The sequence below is a fragment of the Melospiza georgiana genome, chromosome 2 (assembly GCF_028018845.1).
Source record: "Melospiza georgiana isolate bMelGeo1 chromosome 2, bMelGeo1.pri, whole genome shotgun sequence".
Lineage (NCBI taxonomy): Eukaryota > Metazoa > Chordata > Aves > Passeriformes > Passerellidae > Melospiza > Melospiza georgiana.
Window position 1 is genome coordinate 61980855 of NC_080431.1, and position 15340 is coordinate 61996194.

Below are 15340 nucleotides of genomic sequence, written 5' to 3' on the forward strand. Positions count from 1 at the left end.
AGTATATAGTCCTGTGTACTGGAGGTGCCCCTGGGGCTGGTAATGAGGGTCTGTGCACTTGTCAATCCAAACCCTCCACAGCTGGCCCCAAGTCCCTCTGGAGTTTCCATTTTATGGCTTGATGTCCCTTTGACTCCTTACTCCCTGCTTTAGTATTTTATTATGTGAGTACTGGGGCAGACGGAGGACTGTGTGTGCATGTATGAGAGAAAAGTTAAAAATTGGTGTAGATGATACTTAGAGCTGATTTATAATTAAAAACCAAGAGCTTTTGTTCTCCATAGGCAGTTGGTGTGTTGGGGTTTTGTGTTGGTAATTTAACTGGGTCTCTGCAGTGCCAAGTGGTATTTTCACTGCCAGGAAGTGGAGTGCTTAATAGATCTATCCAATGGTATTAAGTAAATTTTATGGTTTTGTCAACTTTTTCCTGTATTTGGCTTTTAGGAACAGGACAGCTGCTAGACTTCTCAGGTAGTTTAGTTTGCATATGAAGTTTGAGCTTTGCAAGTTTCTTTTATCCCAAATTATTCATCAAGTTATTTTAAGAGTGATTTACTAACAAAACACCTATTTAGGTATTTACTAAACAAAACCAAGGCCATAAAGCATAATGGTGAACAAGATAACTCTGCCTTTTTTTTTTTTTTAATCAACAGTGATCCAGATGGATGTATTAAATGGCTATTTAAGTTGCTCTCACAGGATGTAAACTCTGAAAAAAAAAGCCAAGTAAAAATCTTCTGTCTCTCCTATTCCCTAAGCACCCTATTCTCCTCCTATTTAAATACTAAAGCTTTTAGCTATCAGTTACTTTTTTTTGATTGATACGTGGCTGACTTCAGATGTGGAAAAGTTTTGTCTGAAGCTTTATTTAAGGAAATACAAAATAATTTGGAACTTTAACTAAAACTGATGGTGAAAGGAATTAGGGTTGTTTGTACAGATGGGGTTAGAATGGAAATATTTAATCTACATGTAGTTATTTCCAAAAGACCTCATATGATTTGGTAACCTGATCTACCTTTTCCATGACAAAAGGGCATTTTGGGTGTCTTATCCAATTTAGAAACCTAGTCCTGAGTATTTTTCCAGTCTTGCCTGATTTAGACTAAATCAACTCTGAATTCCATGAATTTTTATTTACTTGGAACTGATATAAAATGAGAGAAGAATCAAGTTAAAGTAACTGCCAATAAATCTGATAAGGATATTCAGATATAATGGAGACAGTCTTCCGTTTTGGAGTTGGAATTGAGTAACATCTTTGCTGAGGTCAGAGTTGCATACACAAGACATATGCGAGATCAGGAAGCGCCCTTGTGCTTTCTGATCTGACCTGCATAGTCTGAGATTGGAAAGATGGCCTGGAAAATGGGGAGGTCAGCTGGAGGAGGGAAGGGAATCATTAAGGTTGGGAAAGTCCTTCAGGATAATTCTAACTGACAAGTCTACCACTCAACTTCACTGCTGCGCCTACACGACTTTTAAATACCTCTGGGGATTGTGACACTTCCCTGGGCAGCCTGTTTCAATACTGGTCAACCCTTTGCCTTAATTTTTTCTTCATATCCATTCTAAACCTCCCTTGGCACAACTTGAAGCCATTTCCTCTTGTTCTTACCATCTTTTACCTGGGGCAAGACATCCCCCCTTTCAGTACCATCTCCTTTGTGTGGTTGTAGAGGGTCATTAGGTATGTACCGCTGCCTTTTTCTCCAGGCTGAACAATCAGAGCTCCTCCAGCTGCTCCTTATAAGAGTTGTGCTCCAGACCCTTCCCCAGCTCCATTGCCCTTCCCTGGACATGCCCCAGCACCTCACTTGTGTTCTCCTGAATTGAAGGACTCAAAACTGAACTTGAGGTGTTGCCTCAGCAGTGCTGGGTACAGGGGGACGGTCACTGCCCTGCTCCTGCTGGCCGCAGCCTGGCTGATCCAGGCCAGGATGCCATCGGCCTTCTGGGCTGCCTGGGCACACTCTGGATCATGTTCAGCTGCTGTTTGCCAGCACCCCCAGGTCCTTTTCTGCCAGGCAGTTTCTCTGCCAGTAGTGCTGCCTGGAGTTGTTGTGACCTTAGTGCAGGATCCAATGCTTGACCTTGCTGAACCTCATACAACTACCCTTGGTCCATCAATCCAACCTGTCCAGAACCCTCTGCAGGGCCTTCCTGCCCTCCAGCTGTTCAATATTCTCACCCAACTTGGTGTTATCTGCAAACTGACTTAGGGTGTTCTCAATCCCCCTCATTGAGCTCGTTGATAAAGATGTTAAACAGAAATAAAGTAAGCCTGCAGTATCTTTTGTAGACCATTCAAAGTGTCTCTGAATATATTTGTGGTCTTTCTCCTTTTGGATGGTGATGGCAGGGAAGCCTGCACTGTTAATCTGTAAACTGTCATAGTTGGAGCGGAAACTCGCATTGATATTCCCAATATAACATCACCAGTGTTATGCCAGTTAGGAGGGACTGGGTAAGGAAGGCAAAGTTTTGATAGCTTTCATACAGATTTGGTCTCTTTTGCATCAACTGTCAGCGATTAGGTAAATGTGAAACTATTTTTAAAGCTACTTTTTTCTTCTGAAATAGTTTGGCACGGGTTCTGAAGCTTAGTTGTTGAATAAAGGAACTTTCCAGCAACTGCCTTTGATTACTTCTAAATGTAGGTTACAGCTGTCCTTTTGGGAAAGGCACATAGCTCAGCATGTGAGAAACTGACACCTTTTTCTCTCCTTTTCAGAGTATCTCCTCTACAGAAGTCCGAAATAGTAGACATGGTCAAGAAACACGTCAATGCCATAACACTTGCCATTGGGGATGGTGCCAATGACGTAGGAATGATCCAGACAGCTCACGTTGGAGTGGGGATCAGTGGCAATGAGGGCATGCAGGCAACCAATTGCTCGGATTATGCCATTGCACAGGTCAGATGCAAGAATGAACAACTGCCATATCATCTTTGGGAAATGCACTGTGCAGCCATGTAGTGCTCGATCAGCTTCTTCTAAGTTAGAAGCATCTCTGATTGTTTCTTTTTCCAGGCAGCTGTCTAGCTGTCTGTATATTTTGGATATATTTTGGGTATTTGTTATGATTTTGTATTCTTCAGGGCAAAGCCCCACTTCTCTTCAAAGTTTTAGTTTCCTCCTGACAACTGTGCAATATCTTGGTTCTTCAGTAATTAGGGGGAAACAATTTCTGTGATGCTTGTGTTAATATGCTTTTAAGTAACTGACCTGTCTTGGTCTAAACTCTTCTCTTACTATGGTTAGGCCCTATAATCAGGTGTGTGAGAACCTGGCTGTTTGGCAGTTCTTAATTTGAGATGTCTCCTCTATCTTTATTTCCCCTTGCCCCCTGTGTTGCATCAAAGAACTGATCACAGTTCTAGAGAGCTGGTCAGCATTTTCATTTTACATGTGTTATTTTGAACATTATTTGGGGTGAATGCTGTTAAACTAGTTCATCAAATTCAGAACTGATTACTGCAGCTAAAAAGAGGAGTTAAAAGCCATTTTTGTTTGTTCTGATGAAGAAACCACAATTTAGAATCAGGATTTTGAAAGGAAAATAAGAAAGGAGGAAGGTGCTTCAGTTACTGGATATCCTGTGAATACTGTTTACACCTGAGATGCTCTATGTGTTTTAGACTATGCAGGGAAAAGCCAGATCTAACTGACAGGAAGAGGAGACAATCCCTTGTGTCCTCAGTGAGCAGAGTTTCACCTAATGTTCCCTTCTGGCAGGGTATGTTCAGATTTGTTCTACCAAGTGACGTGAAATATTACCATCTTTTGCTAGCTCCCAGTAGGAGGTGAGGTCTTGAAAAGGCAGGGATAATGCTGCTGTATGCACAGATAACTGTTTATTGTGGTAACCCTGCTGAGAAGCCAAGTGTCAGTCTTGTATTGCTGCTCTGTTGTGACCTCTGATGAAGAACTGAAGAAGCTGAAGTTTCAGGTTTGAATAACTGAGACCTTTCACAAAATCTATCTTGAGAATTTTAGGCAGTTTAGCCAAGTTTTTCTGTAATAAGCAGTAGCATATTCCAAATGTATAACAGTATAGGAACGGCCATAGCCATTGTCTCTGATATCTTGTAACGAGTTTTACATTTTTAATTTCAGTGGATTATATGTAGCTTCTGCTGTGCAACTTAATGGAATACTCTTTACTTGGACTTCCTCAGATCAATTATTACTTCTGCTTTGGTAACTAAGCATAAGCAGCAAGAATTTTGTCCGTAGAAGGCCCTACATATGTTATTTCTTTTTTGTCGCAGTAGTGCTAAATCTGGAGAAGTAATTCCACATTCATGTGTTGCCTTTGCACTAAAAAACCCCTGTATTTCAGTTTAGTGTTAGAACATGGAAGCTGCTCTTCGTTTAAATTCCAGTCAGCAAGTTACTGACAATAACGATGAATCTTTTTCATTTAATATGAAATAAAAGCTGGTGACACCAGCACAGAATTGCAGCATTCAAAAATTAGTGAAACACTGTGGAGCTGTTTTTTTGTGGTTGTGTAGTAGAATTTGTACTGATTAAATCTGAAAACATATTAAAAAATCCCTGTAGTAGAGGAGACTAATACTGTGTGGTAGTATGTGCTTAAAAAAAAAAAAGTAAATTAGTGTTCAAAAGAAAAACATGATCTCCATGGAGTGTATTTCTTTCAGCAAAGACATATAACTCCCACTAAAACATTACTGTGTGTGCATGCCTTGAAGGCAGAGTATGTTCTTATTGAGTAATTTAAGACGACCACTGTAATGTAGCATCTCATGTTCAAATGCTATTTCAAATGCACTGCTGCCAGAAGTAGGCACTTAGAGAAGAGAGAGTCTCTATATAGGCTCATTTGGGATTCCAGGGAGAATCAAAGCATAAACCAAACAAAAATAAAAAGCCAACTTGTGTCTGACTCCACTTGAAATAGCTTCCACAGGTGCAAGGAGCATCTGTTTGAATCATCCTTTTCCCTTGAAATGATATTGCACCAGTGACCTCTTTAGAGAATTGCCAAATCAAATGACCTAGCTAGTTAGAGAGACAGTAGTAGACTTCAATAACTTTTTTTCTCAGTAAATAGCTTTATCATCTTAATCCAGAGAACATCTGGTGTCTAGGGACTGTTTCCTTTTCTTAATTAAGCTTCTTTCTTCAACAAATGTTCTTGTTTTAGTTTTCTTCTTTGGAAAAATTAGCTTGTTTTGTGGATGCCTTTCACGGTCTTAAAACCCCCAACATCCTTCATCCTTTAGTCAAGACAGATTCTAGAAGATAATCTCTGTATAAAAGAAGTTATGCTAGGGTTGATACAGAGATGACTGAAAAAACTCACACAGTGTTTCACAGGTAGGCTGGCCAGATGGTCATAATGTTTCCTGCTGATTTAAAATGCTGTAAATACAGGAGCAGCCAAACAAGGACAATGTCTTGGTAGAGCCCCTGTATGTACTGCTTTATGCCAGTAGCTGTGCATTTGCACAATATCAGCATTCCTTAGGCTCTGAGTATCTTCCTTGCTGTGCTCTGTAGTGCACTGATTTTCATGACAGCAGAGACAAGAGCAATTAATGGTAGGATTTTTTGTTGCCTTGAACTTTCAAGAAGACCACATCCAAGATGGTCACTTGCTAGATTCAGCAGGGAGAGTTTCACAGGCTGTTTCTGACTGTTCTCCACAGGAGCTTTGGGATGGCTTGTAAGGATATTGTGGCAGGTTTCCCATCACCTTGGTGGTGTTTTGTTAGTGGTTTTGATGAGGAAAGTTGTAGCTCTCCTGCAAATTAACTGGAGGCATTTAGGGGTCTAACAGGTCAGCTACTCCCTTGGGAGTGTCTCAGTTACAGCTCTAGCTCAAGTTAAGCAGAGAACAGTGAAGCCTGGTTCACTTTTGTTTTCTCTCCTTCTCTCCTGGCATATCCTAACAAATCTGAGTTGCTGATGCATGGGAGAGAGGCTGTCCTTACAGGATTTGTGGTTCAGTGATTTCATTGCTGGAAAGCACGGGAGCAGAGCTGCCTCACAACAGCCATAACTCATTACGGTAGCTTTCAATTTCAGATAAATTTTGGTTAAAATAAATGATCTGGAATCTAAATTTAGAAGTCAGGGTTTTCCTGTCAAGTCACTTTGTGGAAAAGGAAGCAAAGCAAATAATTACCTTAGTGTCCAAGATCCCTTCAGGTACATACATGTAAACAGTAAACACAGTCATCCCTTTGAGCGGTGGGCAAAAGAGGAAGGCTGCAGGTCATAAAAAGGTTCGCTAACAAAGCCAAGACAAGAAAATTATGCATTTCCCAGTCTGGATTACAACACTGACTCCATAAAAGTCCATTTTCAAAAGTTCAGAATTTGAGCTCCATCTGGGGTTCAAACTAGCATTAAAAGGTATGCAATTATGTAAGATTAGTTTACTTACCCTTTTTGGCAAATGCACCTTGTGTTATACAATATTTTATATATCACACAATCACATGCATTTTGGGGGCAGAAAATGTTAATGTAATTATCTATTCTCTATAAATGCATCTATTTTTCCACTTTCGTTCCCCTCTTGTGTATTTTGTATCCGCTCAAGACAGTTTTGTTTATTAGGCTGTTCATTTTACAGAGGGAAAGGAGATTCTGAACCTCATAAGCCCTCAAACATTGATTTTACCATCAGAATGGTAATAACAATTGAAGACTTTTTGCCATTTGAAACCACTTTTTAGAACCTTCAGAAATTTTGCTACAGAAAAGATTTTAGCTTTCAGTATTTTAAGAATTGGTTTTTGCATATATCTCCAGTTTAGTTGTTTAAATATAGCACTTCAACTGCTTCCAGGGCTGATTTGAGGATTTTTTTTTCCTTGAAGACATGTGTTTGCTTTCAACCTTTTTTTTTTAGCAATTCTTCATATATGTAAATACTTCTTTTCTGTCTTTCAGTTTTCCTATTTGGAGAAGCTATTGTTGGTCCACGGCGCTTGGAGTTACAATCGAGTTACCAAATGCATACTGTACTGCTTCTACAAAAATGTGGTTTTGTATATTATCGAGGTAAGAGAAACTAAATGGATGGGTCTTACCGATGCTCATTCCTTAAATCATCTCTTGTAACTAGAAAAGCTCACCCAAATGGATTGAACAAGAAGGACTGCAATTTTGTTTCCATGTTTAACAATTTAAAATTCGCTTTTTCTCCTCAAATCAGTTCACTTGAATCTTTTAATGTTTGTAAAGGAAGACCAAAGGTTTTCAGTACTGTAAAGCTTTGGATATGAGATGTCAGAGACAAAGTTCATTCCTTCTCTGCAAACACTCTTATTGAAAGCATCTTTGTATTCATGGAAATATTTCAATTAGTGCTTATATTTATAAAAACTGGAATTTGGGAGCTAAATTTAAATCAAAAGTGCATTTAATAGCATTTAATAGATAAACAAATAGCTATTCATAACTATAGCTGTAGCTTTCAAGTTACAAAGACCATAGATTAGCTGGAACTGAAATTAGTTTGCTTTGTTTTTAGGAAAGAGATGACATAATTTTGCAAATGATGTTCATTTACAAAATGAATCAGGTTATTTGATTTAATAATTAAAACATTAATGTGTTTTGAAAATAATTTGCTGGAAGATGTCAGGTACTGAAACTGGTTTTTAAAGAGGGCTGAATACTGTTACTACTATTCCAATTCAGCTTGCTTAAGATAGGAGTGTAGTTCTCACACTGCAGAATATGGTCTTGAATTTAAGATGTATCAGGAAGGGAATTTTATAATATGCTTTTGCCTAGCTAGAAATACTCAAGGAACTTGAAGTCAGTGTTTTGATCAGGTGAGTATCAAGTGATCACTTGGTACAGCAATTTCCACAGTGTTCATCAGTTTCATTAATACATGTGCATATAGATTAGATTTTCTATTTCTTTGTACAGCTGAGTAGCCATGAATGAGGTTAACAGAAAATTGCAACATTTATAATTAGGCAGGTAGTTATATCAATTAGAGGAGATAGTGGGTGAGTAATATTTTGCTATTCAGTAAGTAATATAATGATCAGTGTGGTCAGTATTCCTGAATCCAGCAGGGTTTGATCATCGTCTGTGTATGATGTTATAGAACAGATATTGTCCACTAAGTTGTCCACTTTCCTGTTCTATTTCTGAATTAACTGTTATCTGTTCAAATTTCAACACTCATTAGTCTACTGCAAGAGAGTTATCCTACACATCATGTTTTTAGTAAAGGTTTTTACATGCTGTTGGAGATAATAACAATATTTGTGCAAAGAAAATATAAATAGCTTTAAAAAGAACTCTTCTGGTGTATTTCTTACTGAGCATGGCTGTCTGTTACTGGGGTTTTGCCTGAGCTTTGCAGAAAATGCTTAATAGCTTCATGATCTTCTTCTAGGATTCTTTTCTCTATTTGAAAATTAGTTTTGGAAGTCCTGCTTCTAGCTTATTACAGCACCATGTGTCTTTGTTTTTCTTGCCGTAGTCTGACAAATTGAGTTCTGCATCAAATGTTGTATAAAAGCTATACTTTCCCATATAAGCGGCTGTGCAAGGAGTTGAGTAATAGTGAAGTTCTCTGGGACCCCTATCCTGAGGTAGCTCAGTTATTTTACCCTAGGGTAGAATTTTATTCACCAGATATCTCTACATGATACATAAAATCCAAGTCTGCTCTGCGAATGAGGTCAGGGGTTCTCTTCACTGTCTTAGGCCATGTTCAGTTCTTTTTGCATGCTGTCCTGAGACAAATGAGCTTTTGTGTCTCCTCATGTCCATGACTGAGAAGCAATCAGTTCCAATAACACCTGAGCACTGAAAAATGTCTTACAAGATGCAGCTCTGCACTTCAGTTACCTCTCTGTGCTTGTGCTGCATAGAAGTTGGGAACAAGTTTAAGGCTTTAAGGGAGATGAAGTGACAGAAATAATCCTGCTCTCCTGCAGCAATGGGAAGAGCTCAATTTGGTTTTCCCTGCTGATCTTCCTTTACTAGAAGCCTTAAGGAATCTCCCCTCCAAAACTGTGTAAAATAGCCAAATTGTATGGAAACCCAAGAGACCCAAGAGTTCTGGTATCCTAGGGATACAGGGTAGAGAGAAGAGATCTTTAATTCCCTCCTTAGCTTTATACAAAGAAAGAGAGGTTGTTTTGTGTATGTGCTGTGAGGCTTGGCAGTGTTGATCAGTTTGTGGTATGAAATGATGCTCATGAAAGAGATGCTCCATGAGGGAATAAATCCTTCAACCTGAGAGGCTGGTAGTTAAATGCCTGCACTGTTGCTTATGTCTATGGTGTGTTCCTCATTGTTTCCTGTGCTCTGGACAAGTTTAATATTTACCCATACTTTCTGCTTGAATATGTGGTGTATGGGGAATATCCTATTGTAATGAAACAGGGATTTGAACTTGAGCTACTTTGTAAGTATCTTCAGAAGGATTGTACTAAGTAAATATTTATACAATTGAATGAAAAAGCACATCATGAATATGACTGCCAGTTCTGCCTTTGTTACTGTATCTGTTTTATTTCAGTGGAGTTTTAGCACCTGAGGAATAGATGTAGTAAGCCTTATATAAATGGTTTTTGCAGCAGAGAGGCACTGGGGCTATCATAACTTTTATTCCCTGATACTTTGCAAACACCATGGGGAAGAAAAAGATGGTGGTCCAGCTTGGCACGCAGAACATCTGGAAAGATCTTGCAGAGGCATGCAAGTTAAGGCATTAAGATTTAACTTAATTGAGAAATGGTAAATGCTTGAGAAAAGTATATTGCCGTCTGTTTTTCTAGCATCCTAATGTTGGCATGCTAAAACTCCTCATACATTAGAAGTTCATCTTGACACCAGTTATGTACACTTAAACCTGGTGGATCCAAAGTGTTGCATCCCTGAAACATTAAATTTACCAGCTTTTTTCAGGTTCTAGGTTGAAATATGCAATTTGGGGTTTTGTGAAAAGTATACTTAAGTAATTGTCATCATGGATTTTATTCCTAAGAGGTGCTGTGGGGTTAAGGCTGGTGCTTACCTTTCTGCAATGGCTGATTCTTTGTGGAGAGACAGGGGCCCAGGAACTGTTTTCAGGTGCTTTGATGAATAAAATGTGTGCCCATATTGAGATAGTTCCATGCAGCTAGAGAGGTGGTACAGCAGACAGGAGGCCTTGTGGTTTAGTGATTGCAGGGGCAATGGAGCTTGAGAGTGTATTTTCCCTCTCTCTTGAAAGTGCCCTCCTAGTATTTTTCAAGAGGTGAATTTTAAGTCATGAAAAGTTTAGTGAAAACTGAAAAGATTTTGTCGTGGCTTAACAACTGGAAACTCTATGTTCCTCTTCTTTCTCTAGCCTGGTCTCTATCATTTCTTCATTATGATCCCCCTGCCATTCTCTTGATTTCTCCCCTTAATTTTTGAAAATACAAAGCTAAGTGAAGTATAACTAAAAAGCACAAAGAGAAGCAGATCCTGGAAATTCAAGTCCTTTTGGTGTGATTCTTAGCCCAATTCCTGAACCCCAACAGTATATCACTGTTGCCAAGGTGTTTCAGGGTATGAAGTTGAGGTTCTCTTACTTATGGACTCACCTATCAAAAGGGGTGCAGAATCTAACCTTTCCATCCATGGAGCTGGTTGGCAGATTAATTGCTGCTTCTTCCCCATCCTTGACTATCCATGCTGGGTCTGTCCTAAGAGGAGCAGGGGAATCTGCTTGGAAAACTACCAAGATGGCTGTAGGGGTGAAATGCAAATATAAAGCCCTCTCTTTGGTGTCCATTCCTGTATTTCCCATATCTGCATGTACTAGCACTGTGCACTAAATCTGTTTCTAAGGAAAGCCAACCATTCAGCATCATCCTGAGGCAGAAGACCGGTGTCAGGGTTTCAACTGTTAAAGATTTGACAAACAAGTAGCTGGGCATACTCAAAAAATACCATTTTGTTCAATTGCTTATGTAGCTGGCTTCAAACTGAGTAGTGAAACAGAAGATGTGTTTCACATCTGTTGAGCAGATATGTTTAACTGGAGATGATATAAAGTTGTCCTGTTGACATCAGAGCTTTGAAATATAGCTGATTTCAAATGTAAAAGAATACAGGAATGTTGCTTTCATGTCATGCTTGGAGAAGTAGAAACGCAGCAAGAGCAAAGGTGGTATCAGAAATATCAGGTAAGAGTTCAAGGCCTTTGGGAACGGTTCTGTGGAAACAGTAGCATGGAAGATAGCTTTCAGGCCAACTCAGTGTGCAGGAAAAATGTGCTTGGGTCTTCACTGGAACATGTGGGGTTTTTGAAACATACTTAGTATGAAGCACTTTTGTATTATATATTGCAGAATGAGTCAGGGGTGGGAGTAGATGGCTCCCGTGTCAAGTCTGGTAGTGTAGGGCCATGACAGAGAAATGAATGGCAAGTGGGAAGGGGAGAGCATAATGTACGTACCTTGGTTGCTGCATAATTTTAATTTCTACTTTAAGAATCCGGAGATAAATTGTAAGCCTAGATTAGAAAGCTGTTTCTTTGTAGCTGCTATAGACTAATATCTGAGCGGTGTTAAACAAACAAGATAAACATACTGAACAACAAACCACTAAGATCATAATTTTTATTCTAGAGCTGAATTTCTAAGTTTCAAAAGCTCTGAGCAAACACAATACCTAGATAAACGTGCTTTTAAACAGGAGGTGATTTTGTGAGTCAGCACGGTCTTGCAATGAGAGCTGTTAAGTGCACTCTTAGTGGTCACCACTTCAGACGAGCTGATAGCTCAGGCTGCCAAAGCACATATCGAGTGTTGCTGCATGAGACCTTGCATTTGTTTTTCCTGTTTTCTTGCTTTTCCATCAAACACAACAGGTATTTTAAATAATATGGAAAGCAGGGATGGGAATTCCAACTCTTTTCTCCAAATGGTAGGCAGAAATGAGTGTATCTGTTATGGTACTAAAAATATACAGCTACAATGCTTCTGTGTGTTTATCCCTGATTTATATGATCGGACTTTTACCTACATCTCTGTGCTTTCTGTTTCCAATTGACTTTGCCATTCTAAAGTTACAGCCAGGCAATAGAAAACATTAAGCATGGGCATTTTTGGAGTGAGTTGAGGACTGAAGTGTTGTAACTGTTGTCATATAAAGCAACTTTCTAAAAAAATAAGAGCAGTCTTTTCCTGCAGTGTTAACTTAAGGATAAGAATATATGGTTGCAAAACTTTCTAACAAGGATAACAAGAATGAAGGTAGCTAGCTGTCTTGTCTTCTTAATCAAATTATTCAGTTGCCTGTTCAAATACTTCAAATGCCAGTAGGCATTTAATAATCATTACTTCTGTGGTTATACTCAGTTGGTGTGGTAAGCTTAGCACAATGCTCTTATCATGGTGAAGCAAAGGAGGAATGTGTGTGTGTGACTTTGATTTTGTATCATTTGGGAATCTAGATTTGGATTCTCACAAATGCATACATATCCTGAATATGTAACTTACTCTTTGTAGATGGGTGCTTTCAGGTAGACAAAAAGGTTGGATTCAGTGCCTTAAGACTGGTATCAGGTTTAAATTAGGTGCCTGAGAGAAATGTCTGTAGTGTCCATGTAGATAACCTTTCTGGATGCTCTGAGCTCATGGAGAGCAGTATGGGACTGGCATGTATGCCACAGGACCTGTGACAAACCTGTCTAAAGCAGCAGTACTGAGAGGTCTGTCTTAAGGTAATCATATCCTATCCAGAAAGAGAAACTTTACCTCTCAGCTCAGGTTATGTTAATCAGTTTAAGTGCAGAATATTTACGGAGGATATAGTACAGAATATGGAAGACATAAAAAACACAGGAATAAACACAGTGTGAGGAACGAAACTCAGCATTTTATTTCTGTAATTTGTGGAAAAACAGGTCTTACATATGTGCTTATTTTTCTCTTGCACTGTCCATCAGCCTTGTACACAGATTTAACATGGAAAATACCTAGGGCAACACAGAATACTATCCTCTTCCTGCCCACCAAAAAAGCTGATTGCAGGCTCCAATTCAAGAAAGCATTTTTTAGTAGCAATAGTTACAGGAAACAGATTCTACAAGGAGCCTGCCAAAGTTCTTGGAATACTGTAAAATATGGGTTTCCAACCTAATCCAAAATTGTCCAGATAGTGCTTTGCTTTTTGTTCCTAAAATATATATCTGAATTCTTTGTAGTACATGGTTTATTTACTGCTACTGACAATTTGTTCTCAGTTTTCACACCCCTCTTGTCTGAAGAAATTCAGCATTGTGTATAGGCTGATCTCATCAACTTTAATCCATGATTGACTTCTTGTTTTTTGGCTTCCTAATTGAGCATGTTAATCCCAAATGTTTCCAAGGAATCAGTCGTGAAGATAAACCCGTGCTAATTTTCCTTCTTTTTGTAGTGCTGTGCACTACACTGTGAATCATGAGAGAACAGTCCATCTTGCCACAAAACCAAATTGGCCCAGCTATGTAACAGCTGAGTTTGATTTTTTTTCCCAAGCATGATGAACACTATCAGCATTGCTCTGAATTTATGGGCACTGCCTTGATTACACCCTGCAGCCAACAGAACCTGTAATTTTTTAACATTCCAGATATTATCAGTGATAAATCAGGTTCCTTTGCATGGTCTCAAAATCTCTAGATGAAACACCCATCAGATTCAGTACATACTGCAATAGGAGATATCTACTCTGATATTTTATTGGACACAGAGTATGTTGAGTGCCTGGATCAATTTTTTTGTGTACATTTATGTAAGAGGAATATGAGCAGCACAGTGATTCTTCCCCCCCCCCCCCCCCCCACCTTGGTAAAAATGTATGCTTAATTTGGTGTGAAAAATCTTAAATTCATAATTTGGTGGGCTTATACCAAAGCAATGATAATGTTGTTCTCAAAGTTTGAGGCCATTCAATGAGAAACATTTAGTCATCTCCTGAACAGTGTGTTCTTCAAAGCCAGAATCCTTTAATCAGTAAATGTTTTTTTCACTTTAACTATGTCACCAATAAAAATACAAGTTCATGTTTAGAAGAGAGATAGCCTAATATGAAGAAGCTTTTACTAGAGAAGATAAACCTATATAATGAAAGTTAGGAAAATCCGAGCCTAGGTTTTTTTCATCACAAAACCAGCTTTGAAATTCAAGAGTTCATTGTTGATCTTTTCAGCCCAACTTTCTTTCCAAAAGCTCAAAGTTCTCACATAAAATATAACTCCTCTTATGGCCTTGAGCATGGAATTGAAAAACATTGACTGCTCTGACTCAGTATTGGATAACCCGTTGTTTTAATAAAAATATTTTTCTAATAAAAAAAAAAACTTTCATCTAGGCTAATTCAGTGCACATGACATTACTCGTTCATACAGAGAAGGCTAAATTTCAAAGTTGTGTTGGTGCTGAAAGTGTAGATAAACCTTATAATGGAATTACTTGTGCTTAGCACTTGAATGCTGAGTTTAGCAATGCTGTTCTGCACTGAAGCATGATTTTGAGGGCATTTTTTAAAAACCCAACACGACAGACACATCAATGCATATATGGTAATACTTCTATTCACAAGTATATCCTTTGGGCCTGTGCTGGTTTTCTTTCTGGCCTATACCCCTATAAATATACTTCCTTTAGTAGAGACATTCCTCATCTGCACGGGAATAGGTAATAACTGAGAGCAAAGTAAGGTCCTATGCATATTGTACATGTGGAGCAGGGTTTTTTGTCTGTTTTTCTTTTTGATAGATAAGTCATGGGTCTGTCATGCTGAAGATGTGAGATTTCTCCATTTCTACTTGTACCTCATTGCTCTAAATAGCAATCTTCAAAATAAATTTCTACAGCAATTTACTTGCCTTTCATAGAATAAGCTGAGTTGGAAGGAACCCTCAGGGACCATCAAAGTCTATCTCCTGGCCCTGCGTAGAATATCTCCAAGAGAGTCACACCATGTGCCTGGGAGCATTGTCCAAACACTTTTTGAGCTCTGTCAGGCTGGTCCTGTGCTCACTTCCCTGGGGAGCCTGTGCCAGTGCCCAGCCACCCTCTGGGTGAAGAACCTTTTCCTGATGTCCAACCTACACATCCCCTGGGACAGTTCCATGCCATTCCCTGGGGTCCTGTCACTGGTCACCAGAGAGATTAGTGCTTTTGACAATGGTAATACACAGTGCTTAGGAAGGAGGCTGAGGAGGACTTGCTCTGGTGCCAGTGACTGATGACAGTTTTGACCAGAGTCTAATTCTCCTGTTTAGCTTTGAGGCACTGGCATTAAAATGGCCATGTAAGTGTGTGTGTGTTCTGTTACTTAAATACTTGGAAGGTTTC

General features: G+C 39.0%; 1 protein-coding gene across 1 annotated transcript in view; it reads left to right on the forward strand.

Annotated features, from left to right (window-relative positions):
- ATP8A2 (ATPase phospholipid transporting 8A2) overlaps window positions 1-15340 on the forward strand; it is a 314236-nt gene that overhangs the window by 164295 nt on the left and 134601 nt on the right. The window contains exons 26-27 of the mRNA XM_058045068.1: window positions 2738-2921; window positions 6939-7049. Of these exons, the coding sequence (XP_057901051.1) occupies window positions 2738-2921; window positions 6939-7049 (295 nt within the window). The remainder of the gene's footprint in view (window positions 1-2737; window positions 2922-6938; window positions 7050-15340) is intronic.